General features: G+C 42.7%; 1 protein-coding gene across 1 annotated transcript in view; it reads right to left on the reverse strand.

Moving 5' to 3' along the window:
- Window positions 1-391: 391 nt before the first annotated feature.
- TMCO4 (transmembrane and coiled-coil domains 4) overlaps window positions 392-22844 on the reverse strand; it is a 103070-nt gene continuing 80617 nt past the window's right edge. Inside the window, exons 9-11 of the mRNA XM_044668705.1 lie at window positions 19591-19708; window positions 16476-16593; window positions 392-1467 (exon numbers count right to left, since the gene is read on the reverse strand). Coding sequence (XP_044524640.1) covers window positions 1042-1467; window positions 16476-16593; window positions 19591-19708 — 662 coding nt within the window. The 3' untranslated portion in view covers window positions 392-1041. The remainder of the gene's footprint in view (window positions 1468-16475; window positions 16594-19590; window positions 19709-22844) is intronic.

Consider the following 22844-nt stretch of genomic DNA (forward strand, 5'->3'; position numbering starts at 1 on the left):
TGACATTCTGGTTTCTAGGACCTCTCCCAGCTCTGACATCCTCTGCTTTAAGGTATTCCTTTAGCTCTAATATACAATCTGTTATAAGTCCAGATGACCCATGGAGGTAAATACTTAATGTCGAGAGAACATCTTTAACTTTTTAGCCACTTAACCTAATATTTTTCCCCATTTGCCCTCTAACCACGGTTGTGTCCAAGAAAGAAAGATAGACTAATCTGGGTCCGGTTTCCTTTCATCCTTCTCACTTCCTCTTTATAGACTCATTACCACTTGACTTTCTGGGCCTCAATTTCTCATCTGGCATGGTGTGGAAGGGCATCCCTGACCGTCCTCTCCCTTCTTCCCTCCCAAGGATATCAAGAGGTACAAAGGAGACATGAATGCACTGGAAGAGTGAAAAGTGACCTCTGAATATGAGGGACTTTATTTCCCCGCTCCTAGCTCCAGGAAATCCTTGCTTGGTATCACTCATCTTGTCACCAGAATGGTCAGACAGTGTTGGTAATCTCAGGATTTCTATAGCCATTAGTCCTCTCTGAAACAGGAAGGGTATGTCTGTGATTGCTCTTTTCCTGTCTAGATGTTCCCTGGCCCAAAACATCACCTCTCTGCTTTCTAAGAGCTTCCATGTACAAATATCAGCCTGTAACAATGGAGATGAAACAAGAAAAGCCAGTATAACTCAATAGAGGTACAATACTAGCATCTCCCCATACCCACCCTGACCCCAGGCTCATCTTCATCATCCTCCGCTGATCTTTCCATATGATATTGGCAAGAAGTATGAGACAATGTCTCATTGGCTTAACAGTCTTGAAAATTACTGAAGAATTGACCTGTAAAAGGCTCTCATTTCCTTGAGCCCCTCAACCTCCAGTCCCAGAGTCAAAGGCCTTCAAAACTCTCTCTAGCTCCAGAATACCCAACATCCAGGAGCAAATGCCACCCTCTTACCTGACTCTGCCAGAGAGCAGACAGTAGGGGAAGGACCCTTGAAGGAGAATTCCAGGGAGGGGGAAATCTTCCATTTCCCCTAACTCAGTTGAGCTCAGGGCTGTCTACCTTGGTGTTGTTGGCACAGTCTGGGCAGCCCAGTGGGTTTGGGCCCATGATGTGACTGCAGATGGTAGGGTGGTCTAAATGGTAGGCCTCATCTGGGCTTTGGGACTGGCAGGGCTCAGGCTCAGGGGAAACCCTGGAATGGTCTGTGACTCTCTTGTCCTGGATAGGCCCATGGCTTGGAGTTGAGTCCTGGGCCTGGCAGCTGGGGTGGATGGTCTTCTTGGGGTCCATGGCTACATCCTCTTTTGGAGGCTCTGAGGCTTCTGATTGTAGCTCCTCTCTACCCTGGAGACTGGGAGCAATGGAGAAAATCTTGTTTCCTAGGCTGTCTTCTCTGGTGCGAATCCCTACGGCCTTCAGGATGGTGTCCATTTTCTTCATGTAGTCCAGATGGCCACTGACCTGCGAGGAACACAACAAGCAGCATGGGATAAGTGACAATAGCTCTGGGCTTGGGGTCAGGAAAGCTTTGGCCTGCTTCCAGTCCTTAATAGCTAGGTTACCACAGGCATCTCACTTCACTTCTTGTCTGAATCTCAGTTTCCCCATCTGTAAAACACAGATAATAATATTATCTCTGCCTACCTCATACAATTATGATGAGGACCAAATATGAGAAATAGTAGATTAGATAGACAGATGGATGAGAAGTCAGGAAGATCTGAATTTGAACTCTGCTCCTCACATGCACTAGCTATATGTCCCCTCTCTGAGCCTTAGACTTCTTTGTGAAGTGAGGATCAAATAACACCTACCTCATAGGGCTGTTATGAGAAAATGTACATTACAGACGTACTTTGCCAGCCTTAAGGTGACTACATGGTGTAGTGGACAGAGAGAAAGGGAGAAAGAGACAGACAGAGACAGAGAAAGAGAGAGAGAAAGTGGGAGAGACAGAGAGAAAGGAGAAAGAGAAAGACAGAAAAGGGAGAGAGAATTGGAGAGGGAGAGGGAAAGAGACAGAGAGTGAGAAATAGAGAGAGTAGAGAGGGAGACAGAGAGGTAGAGAGAAAGAGAGGAGAGAGAAAGAGAGAGAGAGAGACCCTGAGTTCTGACCTCTGACATACTAGCTGTGTGGCTGTGTGTGTGACCTGGGAAAGTCCCTTAATCTCTCTGTGCCTCAAGCAAAGCTCTCTCACTCTATCCACTGTGCCATCTAGCTGCCCCAAGACTATAAGTTTGTTTTTTTTTAAACCCTTGTACTTCAGTGTATTGTCTCATAGGTGGAAGATTGGTAAGGGTGGGCAATGGGGGTCAAGTGACTTGCCCAGGGTCACACAGCTGGGAAGTGGCTGAGGCCGGGTTTGAACCTAGGACCTCCTGTCTCTAGGCCTGACTCTCACTCCACTGAGCTACCCAGCTGCCCCCTATATAACTTTTTTTTTAAATTTTATTTATTTATTTTTTAAGGCTATAACTTTTAAAAATTAACCTTTTTTTAACATTTATTAATATTCATTTTTAACATGGTTACATGATTCGTGCTCCACCTTTCCCCCAAAATTAACCTTTTTTTTCTGACGAACAAACATTTATTTTCCCTTCTCGCCACCCACCTCTGGAAAAAGAAAAAAGAAAAACCTTTGGCATAAATACATACAGTCAAGCAAAAGGAATTCCCCGAAATGCCCATGTCTGAAAATGTGTTTCATTTTGCCTCCTGAGCCTGTGTCCTCTGCTGTGGGTGGTGGGGAACATTCATCGGTCATTATTGACCAGGGTTCCTTAGACTCTACATTAGTTACCAAGGAAGTACCACTCTTAAGTGGCAGGAAGAGCTTTCTCATTGGGAATTCCCAGCCCATCCCATTAAAATCCCAAGTCCAGTCCAAAAAAGCCTCATGATTATTACTTGAATGCATGTAAAGCACTGTCTAACCCTTGAGGTACTATAAAAACGTTAACTATTATGATGAACCGATCCAGCCCCCCAGCAAGACTCAATATCCCTCTTCTCATCCTTCCTCCCAACCACCAAATCCTTTTTCCTCTTCTATCCTGGTGTCATTAAAAAAAAAAAAAAGCCCTGGATGTGGAGTCAGCAGGATTTGGGTTTGAAACCTGCCTCTGACACTACCTGTGTGACCCTGTGGCAGGCTCCTAACTTCTCTCAGGGCATCAGTTTGCTCACCTATTAAATGGGGACGATAAGAGTACCTACCTCACAGGGTTGTTGTGAGGATTAAATGAAATATCTGTAAAGCACCTTGCAAACCTTCAAGTGTTAAATAAATGTGTGAGCTGTTATGCTGTTGTTGTTGTTATTATTATTATGAATTTGGAGTGCTGTGCTTTGACTTCGTGAAAGGAGTGGGGAGAGTGTGAGGTCTTCTGTTGCTTTGGATCTAAAGAGTTAATTGGGTTGGCATCGATAAATTGTGAATAGAGTACCAGGCCAAGAGTCTGGAAGACCTGGGTTCAAATGTGGCTTCGGACACTTCCCAGCTGGATGACCCTGGGCAAGTCACTTAACCTCCATTGCCTAACCCTTACTACTCTTCTGCCTTGGAACCAATACTTTATATCAATTGTAAATCAGAAAGTAAGGGTTTAAAAAAAAAAAAGGAAAGAAATGGGGAGAGTGTGAGGTCTCCTGTCCTTTCAGACAGGATTGTCTGGTTGGATCATGGGGTCATCATTTGGCCCATTCCCTGTATTTTCAAAGGAGGAAGTTGAGGCCCAGAGAAAGGAAACAATCTGGCTAAGATCATATGATTAAATAGGAAACAGAGCAGGGACAATTCCCTTTAATGCTAGCACCTTCCCTCCTCCGATGATCTGTCCAGTCTGTATTGGTGCATCATTATTTGCTTGTTGTCTTCCCTATCAGACTTTGAGCAGGGCCTTTTTTGTAACTCCAGATCTTAGCACGGTGTCTGGCACATAGCAGGGGCTTACTAAATGCTTGCTGACTGACTGCCCCTCTGCCCTTAAATCTAGTAATCTTGCTACTCTACCATATGTGACTTCCTTTCTTTTCTTTCTTTTCTTTTTTAAATTTTTTCCCCATGTTACAGGATTCTTGTTGTCTCTCTCCCCTCTTCCCTCCCCACCACTCCCGGAGTTGACAAGCAATTCCACTGGGTTATACATATATTGTGTGACTTCCTTTCTTTTTTAAAATTTAAAATTTTTAAATGTTCCTCTATGGTTACAGGATTCTTGTTGTCTCTCTCCCCTATTCCCTCCCCACTCCAGGAGTTGACGAGCAACTTCACAGGGTTATACATATATTATATGACTTCCTTTCTGACTGAACTTCCAGAGGACTATGATAAGACGGCACGTTAGGACCCAGAGGAGCCAAGATCTAGAACAAATGCCCTGAAAATGCTCTAAAAAATGTTCCAGTAGGAACCCCTGGTCAGGAAAAGAGAGACAGCTGGGTTGCTCAGTGGCTAGAGATCCTACTCTGTTCCTGCACCTCCTTACCCCAATGGAACTTGAGAGGACTGAGTGATACCCTTCAGTCAAGGGAAAGAATCAAATGGAGGCTCACTTGACACTCATGTTAAGTCTGTGAAGGTTGAGTAGCCCAAGGATTATTAGCCCCATTTTAAAGATGAGAAAACTGAAGTGAAGTAACATGCCTAGGGTCATGCAAGTGGGATATGGCAGAACCCGGATCTGAATTCTATGATCCCATGCTACACTGAAGCCTCCACTCAGTGAACTAAGCAAATCCAATGCTTGTCATCCAAAGCTAGGTCTTTCCTTTAAGGGGAAGCTTTGATGCCTCCTTTGAACGAAGGAAAAAGACAAAACCAGGGGTCAAAAGACTTGGGTTTGAGGTCTATCCTGACCCTTCCTGGCTAATTTGGACAAGTCATTTCATCTCTCTGAACCTCAGCTTGCTCATATGTAAAAGGGAACTAATAATCCGTGCACGATTTACTTCAAAGGGCTGTTGTGAATGTAAACCATATCCCTCTCCCCCACTCTATATTCCTAGAGGTAACCAGATTGGAACAAAATAAGAGTCAGGCATCTTGGGAACCATAATTCCTTCCCCCATTCCTAATCCTTAGCTTTGTTGTAAGACAGAAGAAATGTCACATAGGATATAAGATTGGACATCTGGCAATATCTATGAAGTATCATGTGAGGGCCATATGAACAGTATGTTATGACATCTTCAATTATCATTTTGATCATTATCTTCTCCCCACCTCCCCCTCCTCCTCCTCCTTCTTCCTCTTCCTTTTCTTCTCCATCTTCTTCCTTCTCCTCTTTCTTCTTCCTCCTCCTCTTCTTCTCCATCTTCTTCCTTCTCCTCTTTCTTCTTCCTCCTCCTCTTCCTTCTCTTTCTTTCCTCTTCATTTTGTACTGGATAAGATAGAAATGGTCCTGGGACGAGTCACTATCTACTACAATTATTTTATCTTTAATGTTCAACAGACCATTATGCAGCTGCTTTTTTTGTAATCATTACCACCATCCTCAGTATTATTATTCTGACATCATGGATGTGGAGAAAGGAGAGATGAGAGCTTGAATCCTAGCAAAAACAACCAGATTTTCCTCCCTCGGTATGTGATCCTGGGCTCTCTGAGCTTCTTATTTCATCTATAAAATAGGAATAATTCCCTAACTACGTGGGACTTCAGATACCCTATAGAAATGGGATCGATTATGAGGAAGATGTCCCAAAGAAGACAAAGGCCCTTGCCCAATGTCACATATCCTTGGTATATCCTGAAACTTCCCGAGGGTTGATGCATCTCTTTCATTCCCATAGGAGGAAGCTTGCTGCTGCAGGGGAGTCTGAGTCACCCCTTTTTGAAAAGCGGGGAGACTCAGTCTTTATTTGCTGCTTGCCAAACAGAGACTTTTCTCCCTTCAGCTGGGTGAGTCCCCCAATCTGTTCCTTCTTCGTCACACTGCCAGCTCTCAGTGCCACTTCAGGCAAGGGGTCTGGGTGGCTGACGTCTGTGAAACCTTTGCAAATTGCCACGTGGGGCTGTTGGCTGGGAAGGCAGAATGCGTGTTTGGCAGGTGATGCAGGGAAGAAGACCAACCGTCTGCTTCCACCCCCCCACCAGTGTCTCATCTGTCCCAGAAAAGAATCAAAAGATGTCTGATTGCATCAAATTACGTGGAAGTTACAGGGGAGCAGATTTTGGTTCAATATCTAGAAAGACTTCCTGGGGATTCTGTAAGTGGAACGGGTTGCCTCTGGAGGTAGCGAGCGAATTCCCCATTACTAACAGTTTTTAGGTGTGAGGGAAGATCTCTCCTCAGGGACACCGACCCTATGGGAAGAGGGACTCTTGCTTCAGGTAGAAGCTGGATTGGATGGAAATCCTCTGAGGTCCCCTCCAGTTCTGAAATTCTATCACTGAAACACTTGTACTAGGGTTCAAGGAGAACGTCAGGGAATTAGCCAGGCTTCTCTGGCCAGATGTCTTAGTGCGGGGGAATAATTGAGACTCATCATTGCGTCCTTAATCCAAGAAGGTACATGCTCCACTGTGAGTCTGCAAGGAAGGGGAGAACTGAGGATATTTGGTCCCTACTGAGATAAAGAACAGCAGGGACTTTTAAGGCAGAAAATAACTTTTTTTTTGGATGTACACTTTGATATTTGAAATAACTAGTCATGTTTAATATTGTTTGATGTTCAAATGAATAACTATTAAACATGGCGTAAAGGTAGAGGATAGTGTGGAAGAAAGGAAGGGGCGCTGGCCTTGGGTTTGAGCAAGTTGGGTTTTAAGTCCTGCCTTTGTCACTTCCTACCTGGGTGACCTTGGGCATGCTTCTTAACTTTCCCAGGCCTTAGTTTTGTGATCCACAGAAAGAAGGGTTTGTATGACTAGTCCCTAAGGTCCCTTCCAGCTTTTAAATCCCATGGGGTGGGACTTATCTAAAAACTACAGGGGGGCAACTGGATAGCTCAGTGGATTGAGAGCCAGGCCTAGAGATGGAAGGTCCTAGATTCAAATCTGGCCTCAGATACTTCCTAGCTGTGTGACCTTGGGCAAGTCACTTAACTCCCATTGCCTAGCCCTTACCACTCTTCTGCCTTGGAGCCAATACACAGTATTGATTCCAAGACTGAAGGTAAGGGTTTAAAAAAAATAAAAACTACAGAGTTCCACTGAGCTTTGGGGGGTCCTAGAATGAAGTAGATAATCAGGAGGGGGCTGTCAGACCTGTCAGTCAGTCAGTAAACATTAAAAAATCCAAACCTTTGGGGGGCAGCTGGGTACCTCAGTGGATTGAGGGCCAGACCCAGAGACAGAGGCCCTGGGTTCAAATGTGGCCTCAGATACTTCCTAGCTGTGTGACCTTGGGTAAGTCACTTAACCCCCATTGCCTCCCCTTTACCACTTTTCTGCCTTGGAACCCATACATAGTATTGATTTCAAGGTGGAAGGTAAGGGGTTAAAAAAACCCCAAACCTCTTTACCTTCCATCTTGGAATCAATACTGTATATTGGTCCCAAGTTGGAAGAGCGGTCAGGGTTTGTAATCAATATTATGTATGGGTTCCAAGGCAGAAAAGTAGTAAAGGGTAGGCAATGGGGGTTAAGTGACTTACCCAAGGTCACATAGCTAGGAAGTGTCTGAGGCCACATTTGAACCCAGGACCTCCTATCTCTGGGCCTGGCCCTCAATCCACTGAACCACCTATCTGCTCCCTAGCCAATAAATATTTTTTTAAGCACCTATTGAGTGCCACAAAGCTTTCTAACCTCTGGGGTACAAAAAAAGAGGCAAAAGACGTGCAACACTCAAGGAATTTGCAATCTCATGGAGGAGACAATATGCAAAAAAAGTACAAACAAATAGACAGGATAAATAGGAAATAATTAAGAAAGAAAAGACATTAGAATTGAGGGTTTGAAAAAAGCTTTCTATAGAAGAAGAGATTTTAGTGGGAAGTTGAGGGAAAAACAGGGAGACAGTGGGGAGAACAATCTGGGGCATAGCCAGAAAAATGCCCTGAGCTGGGAAATGGAGAATCTTGTTCTTGGAGGAGCCAGGAAGATCTCTGTGTATGCAGGGAGGTATCTGGGAATAAGGTATAAGAAGTCATGGAGGGTGGAGGGTGATGGTGATGGGAATCAGGTTCTGAAGGGCTCTGAAGGCCAAACAGAGCATTTTATATTGGATCCTGGATGTGAAAGGGAGCCACTGGCACTTTTTGAGTATGGAGGTGACACGATTAGAGCTGCATTTCAGGAAAATCCCTTTGGTAGCTGAATGGAGGATGGACTGGAGTGGGAAAGAGACCTGAAACAAGCAAGTTGGAACTAGGACTCCATTCACAATGGGAAATTCAGGGATGGGGAGAAGGTAAAGGGGGAAGTAGGTGCTATTTTGATCCGTAGTTTATAGTGGAGGAAACTGAGGCAGGCAGAGGTGAAGCAACTAACCCAGGCTGGCACAGCTGCTAAGTGTCTGAGGCTGGATTTGAACCAGAGAGCAGGGAGTCCTGCCAGGCCATGACAGGCCATCTGGGCAATAGGATCAATGCCACAAAATCATACAAATGGTAAGGAGCAGAGCTGGGATCTGAATGCAGCCAAAGTATGACAACTGGCACATTCCTCTCATTGACGTACTCCATGTTCCAGCTAAAGAGGCCCACTTGCTATTCCCTGTACGTGACATTTCCCAAGAATCTTTTTGGGGGGAGGGGTGGAGCAAGAGACCAGACGTATGATTTCATAGATTTAGGGAAGGAGGAGACTCCTTCCACCAGCAGATCAATTAGTACCTGCTTTGGGGCTCATTGTCTTCAAGAACTGCCTGAGACAAAGAGGTTAAGTGGTTTGTCCAGGGTCACAGAGGTGGTAGATGCCAGAGGTGGGATGTGAACCCAGCTCTCAAGCTGGTTATTTGTGATGCCACACAAGAAGGAAGAAAGGAAGTAAGGAGGGAAGAAAGGGAAGGGAGGGAGGGAGGAAAGAAGAGGGGGAGGTAAGGAAGGAGGGAGGGAGGAAGAAAGGAAAAAAGAGAAGAAGGGAAGGAGAGAGGTAGGGAAGGAGGGAGGAAGGAAGGAAGGGAAGGAAGGTTGGAAGAGAGAGGGAGGGAAGGAAGGAGAAAGGGGAATGGGAAGAAGGAAGGGAGAGAGAAAGGAAGGAAGGGAATAGGAGGGGAAGGGATGGAGGGAAGGAAGAAAGGAGAAAAGGGAAAGAGGGAGAGAAAGAGGGAGGGGGAGAAAGAACTAAAGGAGGGAAGAAGAAAGAGGGGGAGAAAAAGGGAAGGAAAGAAAAAAAAGAATACATATTTATCAAGCTCCTAACATGTGCTTAGCCCTCTGTGCTAAGTGCTCTACAAATATCTCATTTGGTTCTCACAACAACCCTGAGAAGCTGGTATTATTATTATTTCCATCTTGTGGATGAAGAAATAGTGGCCGACTAATGATTATTTGCCCTAGACACACAGCTAGTAAATGTCCAAGGCTAAATTTGAACTCAGGTCTTCCAGGCTCCAGACTCAGCACTCTATGCACTTGGTGTCACCTAGCTCCCCTTGTATATGATATTTTATCTTTTAAAACTGCCTTTGCATAGGCTGTGCCCCTATCTGCAATGATCTCCCTCCCCACACCTGCTTCACGCAATCTCTAGTTTTCTTCAAGGCTTGATTCATGGGGCACTCCTTACTTGGGGCCTTTCCATTCCCCCTCAATCCGTTAGGAATGCTGTCCCTCTCCCCACATTCCTTGGAAGCTTCCAGAGGGCATGGCCTATGTCACTCTTATCTCTGTCTTCCCAGTGCCTGGCACACTTTTGTGATTGATGAAGGCTGAGCCATTTGTGGTGGGATCATAATTCTCTTTCTGACAATCACTGGGATTTTTGGCAAGTCACTTCAAGCTTGGAGGCTTGTAATACATCTGCAATGTTGGGACTGGAGTGAAGGATTCCCAAAGATTTCATACAGTTCTCCTTCCTGACTCTGATATTCTTATGTTTGAAGGTCTCTTTCAGCTCTGACATTCTCTTTTCTAAGTATCTGTTATCTGTCCTGCTGTGAAATTCTGTCTTAAAGTCTTTCTGACATTCTGGGTTCTAAGGACCTGTCTAGTTAGGACATTCTGTGTTTTAAGGTCTTTCCCAGTTCTGATATTCTATGTTCTAACATTCTATGTCCTAAAGCCGGACATTCTATATTCTAACAGTGTTCTAAAGTCCTTCTCAGCTCGGATATTCTCTGCTCTAATATTTTCTATTCTGGGGTCCAACATTATATATTCTATCATTCAGTGTTCTAAGATTATTCTCGGTTCTAACATTCTATGTTCTAAAGTCCTCAGCTCTGACAATCTATGCTCTAATGAATATTTTCTGTCTTTAGGTCCTATGTTCTGTATTCTAAGATCCTTTCTGTAAGTGCTCTGTAAGAGCACTTTCTGTTCTGTTCTGAGGTTCTACATTCTATATTCTAACATTCTGTGTTCTAAGGTTTTCTCAGTTCTAACATTGTGTTCTAAGGTCCTCAGCTCTGACAATCTATGCTCTAACATTTTCTGTCTTTAGATCCGATGTTCTATATTTTAACATTCTATATTCTAAGATCCTTCTCAGCTCTGACGTTCTATGTTCTAACACTTTCTGTCCTGTGGTTCTACATTCTATATTCTAACATTCTGTGTTCCAAGGTCTTCAGCTCTGACAGTCTATGTTCTAAGGGCCTTTCTGCCTCTATAGAACTTTCTACAGTTCTAGGATTTGTGGACTAGTCTGTAAGCCATGCCTCAAGATGAAAGCATATTTCCAAGTGTATAATTCAAGTGTGTTTCTATGGTTTCCACCGCTTCCTCTTCTTAACTCTGCACTGAGCCAGCCTTTGGCCTATTGATTCCACTTAGTAACTCCATCAGCTCTAATTACTTTAACTCTCTCCTCTTCCTGCTCCCACCTATACTGTCTCCAAAGGCAGAGGAGCCACTAATACAGAAATGAATCCTTTAAGCTCAGGATCTTAATTTCAGCCTCATCTATTTCGAGGGGGAATTCCTCACTCCTGCCAGATTACTAGTTTTGTTCTACAAAGCCTCTGATTCTTCTGCTGCCTTTAAAGGGACAGAGGGTTTCTTACAGACTTCAGTAGGTGAGTGGGAGGATTTGGGGTTAGCTCTCCATTGAGATTTAGATAAATAAGAGCCACCGAATCAAAAGAAAAGGAAAGAGGCATCATGGATGGATGATTGAAGGTCAAAAAACTCAGTTTAAATTCTGGCTCTAGAATTTCCTTCTTTGCTGACCTTGGGCAATTGACTACTCTCTGTACCTCGGTTTCTTTTATCTGTAAAATGGGAAATATATACTCAGAGTACCATCTTCTAAAGTAAGAATGTGATGAAAATGCTTCATAAAATTTTTAGAAAGAACGTAGAAGGATCCAGTCCCCAGGGCTGTGATGGACAGAAGGTGTCCCCCAAAGAAGACATCAAAATCACAAAGGAAGCAAGTAGAGGAAAATCTTTTTGAATCAGTATGAAGAGGAGGGAGGGAAGGTAGGTGGTGTAGTGGATAGAGTGCCAGGCCCAGAACCAGGAAGACTCACCTTCCTGAGTTCAAATTTAGCCTCAGACACTTACTAGCTGTGTGGCCCTGGGTAAGGCACTTAATCCTCTTTGCTTCAGTTTCCTCATCTGTAAAATGAGCTGGAGAGGGAAATGTGAACCACTCTAGGATCTTTTCCAAGAAAACCCCACAAGGGGTCATGAAGAGTTGAACGTGCCTAAAATGACGTTGAACAAGAAGAGGAGGGGAATTAGGATCAGAGAGTCCTTGGGTTTCTCCAAGTACTCTGGACCTGCAGAGTTCTTCCATTAGTCACCTCCCTTTGCCCTAATTGTCTGTATCCAACAACCAGTCCTTTACATGGTCTTACTCTCTAATTGGCTCCACTATACAATTAGCCCCTGATTAAAGACTGTCTTATTCTCTAATTATCTTATTTGTATGTCTTCTCTCCCTAATTAGATTCCAGTGTAATGGAAGGCTCCCTGGGCTTAGAGTCAGAAATTCTAGCCTCTATTAAACCATTTAGTTTCTGGTGACCTAAGGGAAATCATTGCCCTGTTCTGGGCCTCAGTTTCCTCATAAGTCAAATGGGGGTGGTGGTGGACAATATGACCTCTAAGGTCCCTTCCAGTTAAAGATGACGATTATAGACAATTATAGAGATTCTCAAAGTGTGGCTCAGGGACCCCTGGAGGTCCCTAAGATCATTTCAGGGTATCCATGAGGTCAGAATCATTTTCATAATAATGCTAAGAAATTATTCGCCCTTTAAAATCCTCTTCTAATTTTCCAACTACATATCTGTGTGAGGCTGAATTATCTTCGTACTCTTCAACTAAGACAACAGATCACAGTAGCCCGAATGCAGAAGCAGATAGGAGAACCCAGCTCTCTTCTGCTGAGCCTGACATTAAAGGGTTTTGAAAAAAATATGGAAAACATTGCCGTTCTTTTCACTACATTTTATTTGTCTTGGAAAACATGCTTATTTTTCATTAAAAATGTTGCTTATACTAACATGTGATAGGTTTATTCTTGTTATTTTAGAATGAATAAATATTTTAAATGCTGTTTTAATTTTTCAATTTAATTTTGATGCAGTAAATATTGATCGCAATACACATAAACAAAACTACTTTAGTGTTCTCAATAATTTTAAAGAGAGTCAAGGGATTATGAGACAAAAAAGTTTGAAGGCTTTTGTTCTAAGAATTTGTTTTTACTTTGTTCTAAGGTTCTTTCTAGTTCTAGAAATGTTAATTTCTAACATTTTATACCCCCTAATCTGCACCCCAGGTGTGACCTTCTGTGTCCTACGGGTCCTTCCAGCTCTGACATTCTGTGCTCTAAGCCCTTTCCAGCTCTGACGTTTCTCTGTTCTAAGAGCCCTGGAATTCCGTTCTTTTTTCTTTTAAAAATTTTTTCCAGTTACACGTAGAAATAATTTTTGACATCTGTTTTCTGACATTTTGCTATTCATATTCTCTCCCTCCCTGATCCCCCCAGATGATAAATAATCTGATGCAGGTTATTCTGGTGCTTTCCTGCAGTGCATTTCCATATTCCTCATGCCCTGACGGAAGACACCCATCACATGTACAATAAAACACTCAGGGCACTGTTTGTTCTAAAGCCTTTTCTAGTCCTAAAATTTCAATTCTAGACTATTATTTTGGGAACTGGCTATGCTACCTCCTCCCTTAGCTTCTTTCTTTTATACTCAATAGGTATTCAATCAATACTTGATTGCTTGATTCTATTGTACATCTAGAGATAAAATTGTTATTTATTAAATTCCTACAACATATATTAAGCTAAAAAGCTTTTGTACAAACAAAAATAATGTAGTCAAAATCATAAGGGAAACAACAAATTGGGAAAAAATCTTTATAACAAAAAACTCTGACAGAGGTCTAATTACTCAAATATACAAGGAGCTAAATCAATTATATATAAAAAATCAAGCCATTCCCCAATTGATAAATGAGCAAGGGACATGAATAGGCAATTTTCAGATAAAGAAATCAAAACTATCAATAAGCACATGAGAAAGTGTTCTAAATCTCTAATAATTAGAGAAATGCAAATCAAAACAACTCTGAGGTATCACCTCACACCTAGCAGATTGTCTAAAATGACAACAGGGGAGAGTAATGAATGTTGGAGGGGATGTGGCAAAATTGGGACATTAATGCATTGCTGATGGAGTTGTGAACTGATCCAACCATTCTGGATGGCAATTTGGAACTATGCCCAAAGAGCGATAAAAGTATGCCTGCCCTTTGACCCAGATTGCTGGGTTTGTACCCCAAAGAGATCAAAGATAAAAAGACTTGTACAAAAATATTTATAGCTGTGCTTTTTGTGGTGGCAAAAAAACACTGGACAACAAGGATACCCTTTGATTGGGGAATGGATGAACAAATTTTGGCATCTGTTGGTGATGGAATACTATTGTGCTCAAAGGAATAATAAACTGGAGGAATTCCATGTGAACTGGAAAGACCTCCAGGAAGTGATGCAGAGTGAAAGGAGCAGAGCCAGAAGAACATTGTACACAGAGATGGATACAATGTGGTAAAATCAAATGTAATGGACTTCTTTACTAGCAGCAATGCAATGACCCAGGATAGTTCTGAGGAACTTATGGTAAAGAATGATACCCACATTCAGAGGAAGAACTACAGGAGAGGAAACACAGAAGAAAAACAACTGCTTGAACACATAGGTTGAGGTGACATGATTGGGGATGTAAACTCAAAACTACCACACCAATGTAACTATCAATAATATGGAAATAGGTCTTGATTGATGACACATGTTAAAACCAGTGGAAATGCGCGTCGGCTATGGGGTGGATAGGTTGGAGGGGGTGAAGGGGAAAGTAAGAACATGAATCATGTAATTAAGGAAAATTTTTCTTAAAAAAAAAGAATAATATAAAAAAACAAAGAAGGTGGAATGTCAGGGTTAGTGGGGGCAAAGAATACAGAAGGTAAAAGCCTGAAGGGACATCAGAACATGTAAGAATAAGAACTTTAAAGTAACTTAAAACACAGAATATCGGAGCTGGAAGAGACCTTAGAACAGAGAATGTCAGATCTTATAATTTCAGAGCTGCCATAATAATCTTCTTAATCCTTTGGACTGAGTCACTTCTCTTTGCTCTTGCGCACGAGGCTCTGTATGGCCTTTGATTTAAAATATAAAGCTCCTTGTGGCATCTTTCAGTCAGTCTAATTACTCTGCTGCCAATTGGTTCATGCCCTCTAACCCTAGGTGGCTTTGGAAAAGGCCTTCCTGGTTGAGTATAGATGTCAAACTAAAAGCAACATTTTTTTAAAGGAAAGGGAAAAGAGAAAGAATGAAAGAATAAAAGAATAAAAGAAAAGAGCGTGATGAGGAATTAAGAATTGGATAGAGAAGAGGGCAGATGGAAGTTCAGAAGGATTCACCTAAAAGCAGGACAATTTTGTTGCTATTTTGTTAGCTTTAAAATACAATTAAAAATGGAAGAAGCTGGGGGCAGCTGGGTAGCTCAGTCGATTGAGAGCCAGGCCTAGAGATGGGAGGTCCTGAGTTCAAATCTGGTCTTAGACTCTTCCCAGCTGTGTGACCCTGGGCAAGTCACTTCACTTCCATTGCCTACCCTTACCACACTTCTGCCTTAGAACCAATACTTAGTATGGATTCAAAGAAGGAAGGTAAGGGTTTAAAAAAAAATCAAAGAAGCTTAACATGTCATATACAATCCTTTTTCTATTCTTTATATGTTGAATGTTGAAATGCTCATGTTTGTTAAATTCATAAGGACATTTTTATTTTTTAAGACCTTATTTTATGTCTTAGATACTGTGTATTGGTTCCAAGGTAGAAGAGTGGTAAGAGCTAGGCAATGGGGGTTAAATGACTTGCCCAGGGTCACACAGCTAGGAAGTGTCAAATTTGAACCCAGGATTTCCTGTCTCCAGGCCTGGCTCTCTGTCTATTATGTTATCTAGCTGCATCAAGTACATTTTATTTTAATTAAAAACATTTTTTCCCCTCTTTTCCCCCAAGAATATTTAAAAAAGAAAATGTCTTCTATTAGTAGATTTTCCCACATATTTTATGTGACATTATATCCCTGCCTCTAGTTATTCATGTAGGCTTCTGTTGGACTGTGCTCCCTCCTCCATTCAGCCTTTCTCCTTTTCACTCTTTTACTCAGCTCAGTCACTGTTTCTAAAGAAAGCCTTCCCTAATCCCCCCAGATGAAGGTGTTCTTTCCTTTGCCCAGTCTTCCTCTTGTTCTGTTATTTTCAGTCTGTCTGATTCTTCAGGACTCCATTTGGAGTTTTCTTGGAAAGGATGTTGGAGTGGTTTGCCATTTCCTTCTCCAGCTCATTTTACAGATGGTGGAATAAGGTGGAATGACTTGACCAGGGTCATCTAATGTCTGAGGCTGGATTTGAACTCCTGAAGATGAGTCTTCCTGATTCCAAGGCCAGTGCTCCATCCATTGCTCCACCTAACTGCCCCCAAACTCTCTAGATTGCCATTTGCTTATGTTGTCCAAGAGAAGGAAGTTTCTTGAAGGCAGGGACAGTTTCCTTTTTTTTTTTTTTTTTGGTATCCTAGGGTCTCATTTCACACTTAATAAAGGATAGAAAAGAGAGTCTTAAAAAGGGGCAAATGGGAATGGGAGAAAGGGCAGGGCTGTCCTGCTAGACTCCCCTTGAAGGGGTCCTGCTGCCAGTCTGAGTCTGGCAAACCCTTCTCTCTCGTTCCAGGTCTCCCTTGGCCCTTGGTGGCAATGTTAGACATGGCGCCATCATGGAGCCCCCTGTTTCAGCCATACCTCTAAGAGAACAGCAGCTCAAGGCAAGGAGAGCTCCCATCCCTGCCTACTTAAGCAAGAAAGGGCAAGCCCATACTTACCACGGATGACAAGTCCACATTGACCATTCTCCTGTCATCCAGGGTGACGGGCTGGAGGCCGGCCACTTTCAGCTGCACAGAGGACGTCCGGTACACAAAACTCAGCAGCCAGTCTCCCCTGGGAGGGGCACAAAGACCAGGTCACACTCTGATGGGGACCCCAGCCAGCTCAACTCAACTCAACTCAATCTAATTCAACAATTTTTTTTTTGCTTTTTATGGAAATTCATTTTTATTGCTATCAACTGTTTCTGTACTCTTTATATTTCCAAATATTTCCCTCCCCTCCCAGAAACCCATTCTTTAAAATTATTAATTAAAAAGGGAAAGAAAAAAATAAGTTTGGCAAAAGTAACCAATATATCAAAAAGTTCTAATTATATACAGTATCCTAGGGCCCTGACCTTCCTTGTTCTAATATCCCTTCCAGCTCTGACATTCTCTTTTCTAAGGTCTCTCCCAGCTCTGACATTCTCTGTTCTAAGATCTCTCCCAGCTCTGACATTCTGTGTTCTAAGATCTCTCTCAGCTTTGACATTCTCTGTTCTAAGGTCCCTCCCAGCTCTGACATTCTCTGTTCTAAGCTCTCTCCAAGCTGACATTCTGTGTTCTAAGATCTCTCCCAGCTTTGACTTTCTCTGTTCTAAGGTCTCCCCCAGCTCTGACATTCTCTGTTCTAAGGTCCCTCCCAGCTCTGACATTCTCTGTTGTAAGATTTCTCCCAGCTTTGACATTCTCTGTTCTAAGGTCTCTCCCAACTCTGACATTCTGTGTTCTATAATCCCTCCCAGCTCTGGCATTTGGTATCCTTAAGGTTCTTTCCATCTCTGACGTTCTAAACTCTAACTTTTTTTTCCTTTTGCTCAGGAACATGCGGATAAATGTTTAACAACCAGCTCTCCAAAAAATAAAAGGTATACAAGGCAAATTTAAAAGTTTAATTTGATGTATTAACATTTTCTCCATCATTTTCTTATGTCTGGACAATTAATGAAAAAATAATCAAGTTGAGTTGGTTCCTGCACACTTTTGCTCAAGGCCAGAGAGAGATGGAGCAGCTGCTGTAAGAAATCTGAAGAGGAGGGACAGCTAAGTAGCTCTCCCTCTCCCCCTTGCCCTCCTCTCACCCTCCTCTTCCTCTCTTTCTCTTCTTCTCCCTTTCTCCCCCCTCCCCACTCTGTCTCCTTGTTTCGTATCTCTCCCTGCTCCCCTCTCTGCACCTCTCTCTTTCTGCTGGTATCTCTGTGTCTCAGTCTGCTTCATCTCTCTCTTCCAGAAGCCAGGGAGAAGTCCTGGACTCTGTCTTTGCTATGTATTTTTCAGCATATTCAAGCTGGGAAACTCTTAGAAGACTCTGACATCAAATCAATATCTTCAGGGTGCTAAATGGAAGCACAATTACTTTGCCACACATCAATAAACCTCAATCTCCCAAACCAATTCAGTTATGCACAGAAATGACTAATCAGGCTTGGTTTGTTTTTTTGGGGTGATGGTGGTGGGGAGATAGCAAGCCAGCTTTGGCTCCCTGGTAAATGGATCAAAAAGAAAAGTATGTAATTGTTCCATTTTCTATCGTCTATTATAGTCCACAAAGGCTGGGCTTATACTCAGGGCAAAGCCCACTGGTGTTCATTCAAATGACTTGAAAGTAAAATTGAATTTCCAGCCCAGCGGCTGTTTCTCTCTATAGAGTGTCCAAGGATGCTTCGATCCCAGAGTCTACACAGCAGGATAAAGTACTGACATTATTTCCATCCTCTTTTTTTAGCTCTGGTGAGAGCCTGGCCACCTGTTACTGAATCTTAGAGCCCTTTGTCTGTAAGGGAACTTTTAACATACAATATAGTGTTAGAGCAAGAACAGCAGAGATGAAAAAGGCCTTAGAACAGAGAATGTCAGAGCTGGGAGAGACCTTAGAACAGAGAATGTCAGAGCTGGGAGAGATCTTAGAACAGAGAATGTCAGAGCTGGGAGAGAGCTTAGAACAGAGAATGTCAGAGCTGGGAGGAGCTGTTCGATAACAAAGGGGACAGAATGTTGGACTTAGAATTAGACCCCCTTGAATTCCAATCCTTCATCAGACACTTAGTAGCTGTGTGACTCTGGACAACCTTTTTCAGCTTCAATTTCCCCATCCGTAAAATGGAGATAACAATAGAACCTACCACACAAGTTGCTGTGTGGTCAGAATCTAATGAGAGCATGTGCAAAGCCCAATCTTACAGCATTTCAGAAAAGCTCTGACATTCTGGGTCCTTGGGGTCCTCTCAGCAATATCTAGTCGCATCTGTGACCTGGGCCTCTATTTCCATTTCTTGCTTAGGCTAAATAACAGTTTTATAAACAGGGTGATGAGAGACCCTGGAGTCATAAAAGAGGAGAAAACCAACCTTTCTCAAATCCTGCTCTTGACAAAATAGATGTTTTTAATAAAGCTTTGCCTTTCTTCAGAATGTATGATTTTAATTACTTATATTTATTTTGTTTTGGAGTTTGTAAAATGTAAAAAACAAACAAAAGGCAAGCCAAACCCAAGTTATATGTGTAATAATCCTTTGAAGAAGTGCGGCTTCACTGTGGAAAAGCTACTGTAAGGGAGAGACACCCTAGTTCATTCATTCCCCATACCTGGGGTTTAATGGGGTCCCCTCCTGAATCTCTGTGCTTGTGGATTGTGGCTGTGGTGGGGGTATGACAAGTCTGACACAATTGAAACAACCGAACAATAACGACAATCTCCTGGGTACAGGCAAATGAGCCCACTGAGTCCCCCAAATCTGAGAACCGTTGCTCTAGCTTATCACCGTCTGCTTTAAAATATGGCACCCAGAACAGACCATGAGGCTCCCTGTGTGGCCTGATGGGAGCAGAGGACAGAGGGACTATTGCTTCCTAATGTCTAGAACCTGAGTCTCTAAATGTGGTCCAGGAGCATTTCTGGCTGTCATATGACTCTGCTGACTCCAACAAGCTTGCAGTCCATTCAGACTCTCAGATCTTTTTCAAGTGATCTGTTCTCTAACCACAGTTCTCCCACTTTGCCCCACCAAGATGACCCAGGAGACTTCACTGAACTGAGGCAAGCCAGGTGGTGCTCATTCCACAGACCCACCTGGAGTAACCATTGATGATTCTCCCAGATACCACCTTCTTGAGAGGCTTCCAGTACTTGGCTTCTCCTTCCACTGGTGCTCCAAGCAAGACGATGTCCTCGATGATCCCTTGGCAATCTGAGGGAGGAAGAGCCAATTAGGGTCAATTAGCAGGCAGGCTTCAAGGGCAGGAAACATTTATGTCACAGATGGACTCTTCCTTTTCCTTCCTTCCTTCCTTCCTTCCTTCCTAGCTCAGAAGTGTCTGAGGCCAGATTAGAACGCAGGACCCTTAGGTCCTTTCTTGAACAACACACTCCATCTCTTGGCTCATAGCATTTTCTCTGGCTGTTCCCCATTCCTGGGATGCTCTCCCTCCTCATCTCTCTGCTTCTTGACTTCACAGTTAGAATCCCATCTCCTGCAGGAGGCCTTTCCTAACCCATCTTAATTCTAGTGCCTCCTCTGGATGGATCAACTCCAATTTGTCATGTATAGAACTTTTATTTGTATGATGTTTCCCTCATTAAATTAGACTGTGAGCTCCTTAAAGGGTAGACACTGTCTTTTGTCTCTCTTTGTATCCCCAGGGCTTAGCACAGTGCCTGGTACACTGTAGGTGCATAATATATGTTTAATGTCTGGTTGATCAGCCTAAGATCCCTTCCAAGATCCCAATCCCTTAAATTCTATGACTTGAGGATATTTTTTATCTTAGAAAATTTAAATTTATTATCTATTTTTAACATTCTTTTTTTAAGTCCCAAATTCTCTCCCTTACTCTCATGCCACTCAGAAAGGAAGCAATATAAACTATGCAACTAGAATCTTAAGGTGTACCTTTTAGGTGCAATGCCCTAAGGTTTCTTCCAGCCTTCTATATTCTAAGTTTTTTAAAAAATCAGCCACAATATTTTCTGTTGTTATTGTTTTTAGACCCTTACCTTCTGTCTTAGCAACAATTCTAAGACAGAAGAGAGGTAAGGGCTAAACAATTGGGGCTAAGTGACTTGCCCAGGGTCACACCAGCTAGAAAGTATCTGAGGCCAGATTTGAACCCAGGTTCTCCCAGCTCCAGGTCTGGTGCTCTATCCATTGTGCTATCCTGCTGCCCCAATATTTTCTGTTCTAGGGTTGGTCCTCAATCCCCATTAGGCTGTGAGTGCTTTGAGAGCAGGGTCTCTCCTAGCCGTCTTTGAGTCTTCAGTGTCTGGCACATAGTAGGAGCTTAATAAATGCTTACTGGTGACTGACTGACTTTGGCCACTGAGCCACACTGTCCCTCTGAAGATGACAAAGAAGACACACTAGGTATAGAGATTTTTAATTCATTAGAGCCCACATGCTTAAATATTTTTTAATAATGACATTTCCTTCTAATTGATTTCCTTTATAACACTATATGTTTTATTTTATGCACTTAAAAACATTCTGAGAAAAGGCTCCATAGTCTGCCAAAGAGAATCATAACACCCAGGAGTTGAGTTCCTGCATAAAGAAGACAGGGGAAGAAAAGAAGAGAACCAGCATTTATTAAGCACCTACTGTGTGTCGAACACAGTGCTAAGCACTTTAGAAATATTATCTCACTTGATCCTTACAACCACCTTGTGTGTAAGGTGCTGTTATTATTCTCATTTTACAGTTAATGAAGCTGAGGCAAACAGAGGTTCAGTGAATTGCCCAGGGCCACACACCTAATAAATATCCAAAGCTTAATTTCAGCTCAGGACTTCCTGATTCCAGGCTCAGTGCTCTATTCACTGTACCATCCAGCTGCCTCAGAAATGATATGGTATAATATGGAAGTATGTTTTGCATGATAATACATGTATAATCCAGATCGAATTGCTTACCATCTCCAAAAGTGGGAAGGGAAGGGAGAGAGGAAGACAATTTGGATCTTATATTTTTGGAAAACATTTGTTGCAAATTCTTATTACATGTAATTGGGAAAAGAAAATATCTTTGAATTTTTTTTTAATATCTTTGAATTAAAAAAAAAAGAAATGGTATGGTGGAGCTGCGTGATCCTGGGCAAGTCACTTAACCACCATTACCTAGCCCTTACTGCTCTTCTGACTTAGAACCAATACGCTGTATTGATTCTAAGAAGGTAAAGGTTTAAAAAATAAAAAAGAAATTATATGGTAACCAAGAAAGGAGATAGAAACTATAGTTTCTCAGAGCTAGAAGCTGCCTCAGGGGTCCCCACGTCCATCTCAGCTCTGAAGAAGAGTCCCCTCCATATTTCCCAAGTAGCCAAATTTATATTGGGAGAGCTTTATTAAAGGTTTGTAGAGCACTTCATACTCATCTCATTTTAGCTTCACAATTACTCAGAAAGGTGGGTGCTGTTATTATCCCGTTTTATAGATGAAGAAACTGAGACAGCAAGAGATTAAGTGCCTTGCCCACAGTCACACAGCTTCAGGGACTTCAAATCCAAATCTTCTTAACTCCAAGTGCAGGACTCTGACTCACTGTTACCATTCTGCCCAAGAGTGGACAAATCGTGCCCTAGCATTTGTTTAAATCTCTAGTGAAAAGGACCCCATTCCTATGCAGGCAGCCAATTCCCTTTTGGGGTGGTTCTTCCTCTAAATGAGTCTTTTGGCAATTGCCACCTGCTGTTCCTCATTCTGCCCTTGGGAGCCAGCAAGCCTCGAACATCTTCTACGCGTCAGCCCTTCAAAATACTTGAAGAATGTCATTCTGACAGCCCGACGTCTCTTCTGTAGCCTTCACGTCCACAGTTCCTTCAATCGCTTCTCATATGGCACGACCTCCAGGCCATTGTCCTCTTTTGGGCATCCCCAGCTTATCGATGGCGCTCTGGAAATGACCAAGAAGTCCAATGTGGTACAGGGATACTGGAAAACCACCTGACCAGACTGGTAACTACGGGCAACACGAATCATCCGCAGCTTGAGAGAGATGAAGTCTCTGGAAGGCATCTGCCCCATCCATCCTTCGTCCAGCTTCTTTTTCAGTAGGACCAAGGGAAGTCGTTGAAATCTGAACATTTCTCTTGGAGGAGATCCTAGTCATCCACATTTCAATATTGCTTTGAGGCTTATGGATTGTGTTGGTCACAATCATGCTGTCCAGGAGACAGGACTCCCATGATCATCCTCATTTCACAGATGGGGAAACTGATGTCCAAAGGGAAGTAACTTGTCTAAGGTTGACAAGGTTGTTGAGCCTGGACACAGTGAGTGTACCATCTATCTATCCATCCATGCTTCCTAAGTTATTTTTTAGTGACACCTGA

Source organism: Gracilinanus agilis, chromosome 3 (assembly GCF_016433145.1).
Source record: "Gracilinanus agilis isolate LMUSP501 chromosome 3, AgileGrace, whole genome shotgun sequence".
NCBI lineage: Eukaryota > Metazoa > Chordata > Mammalia > Didelphimorphia > Didelphidae > Gracilinanus > Gracilinanus agilis.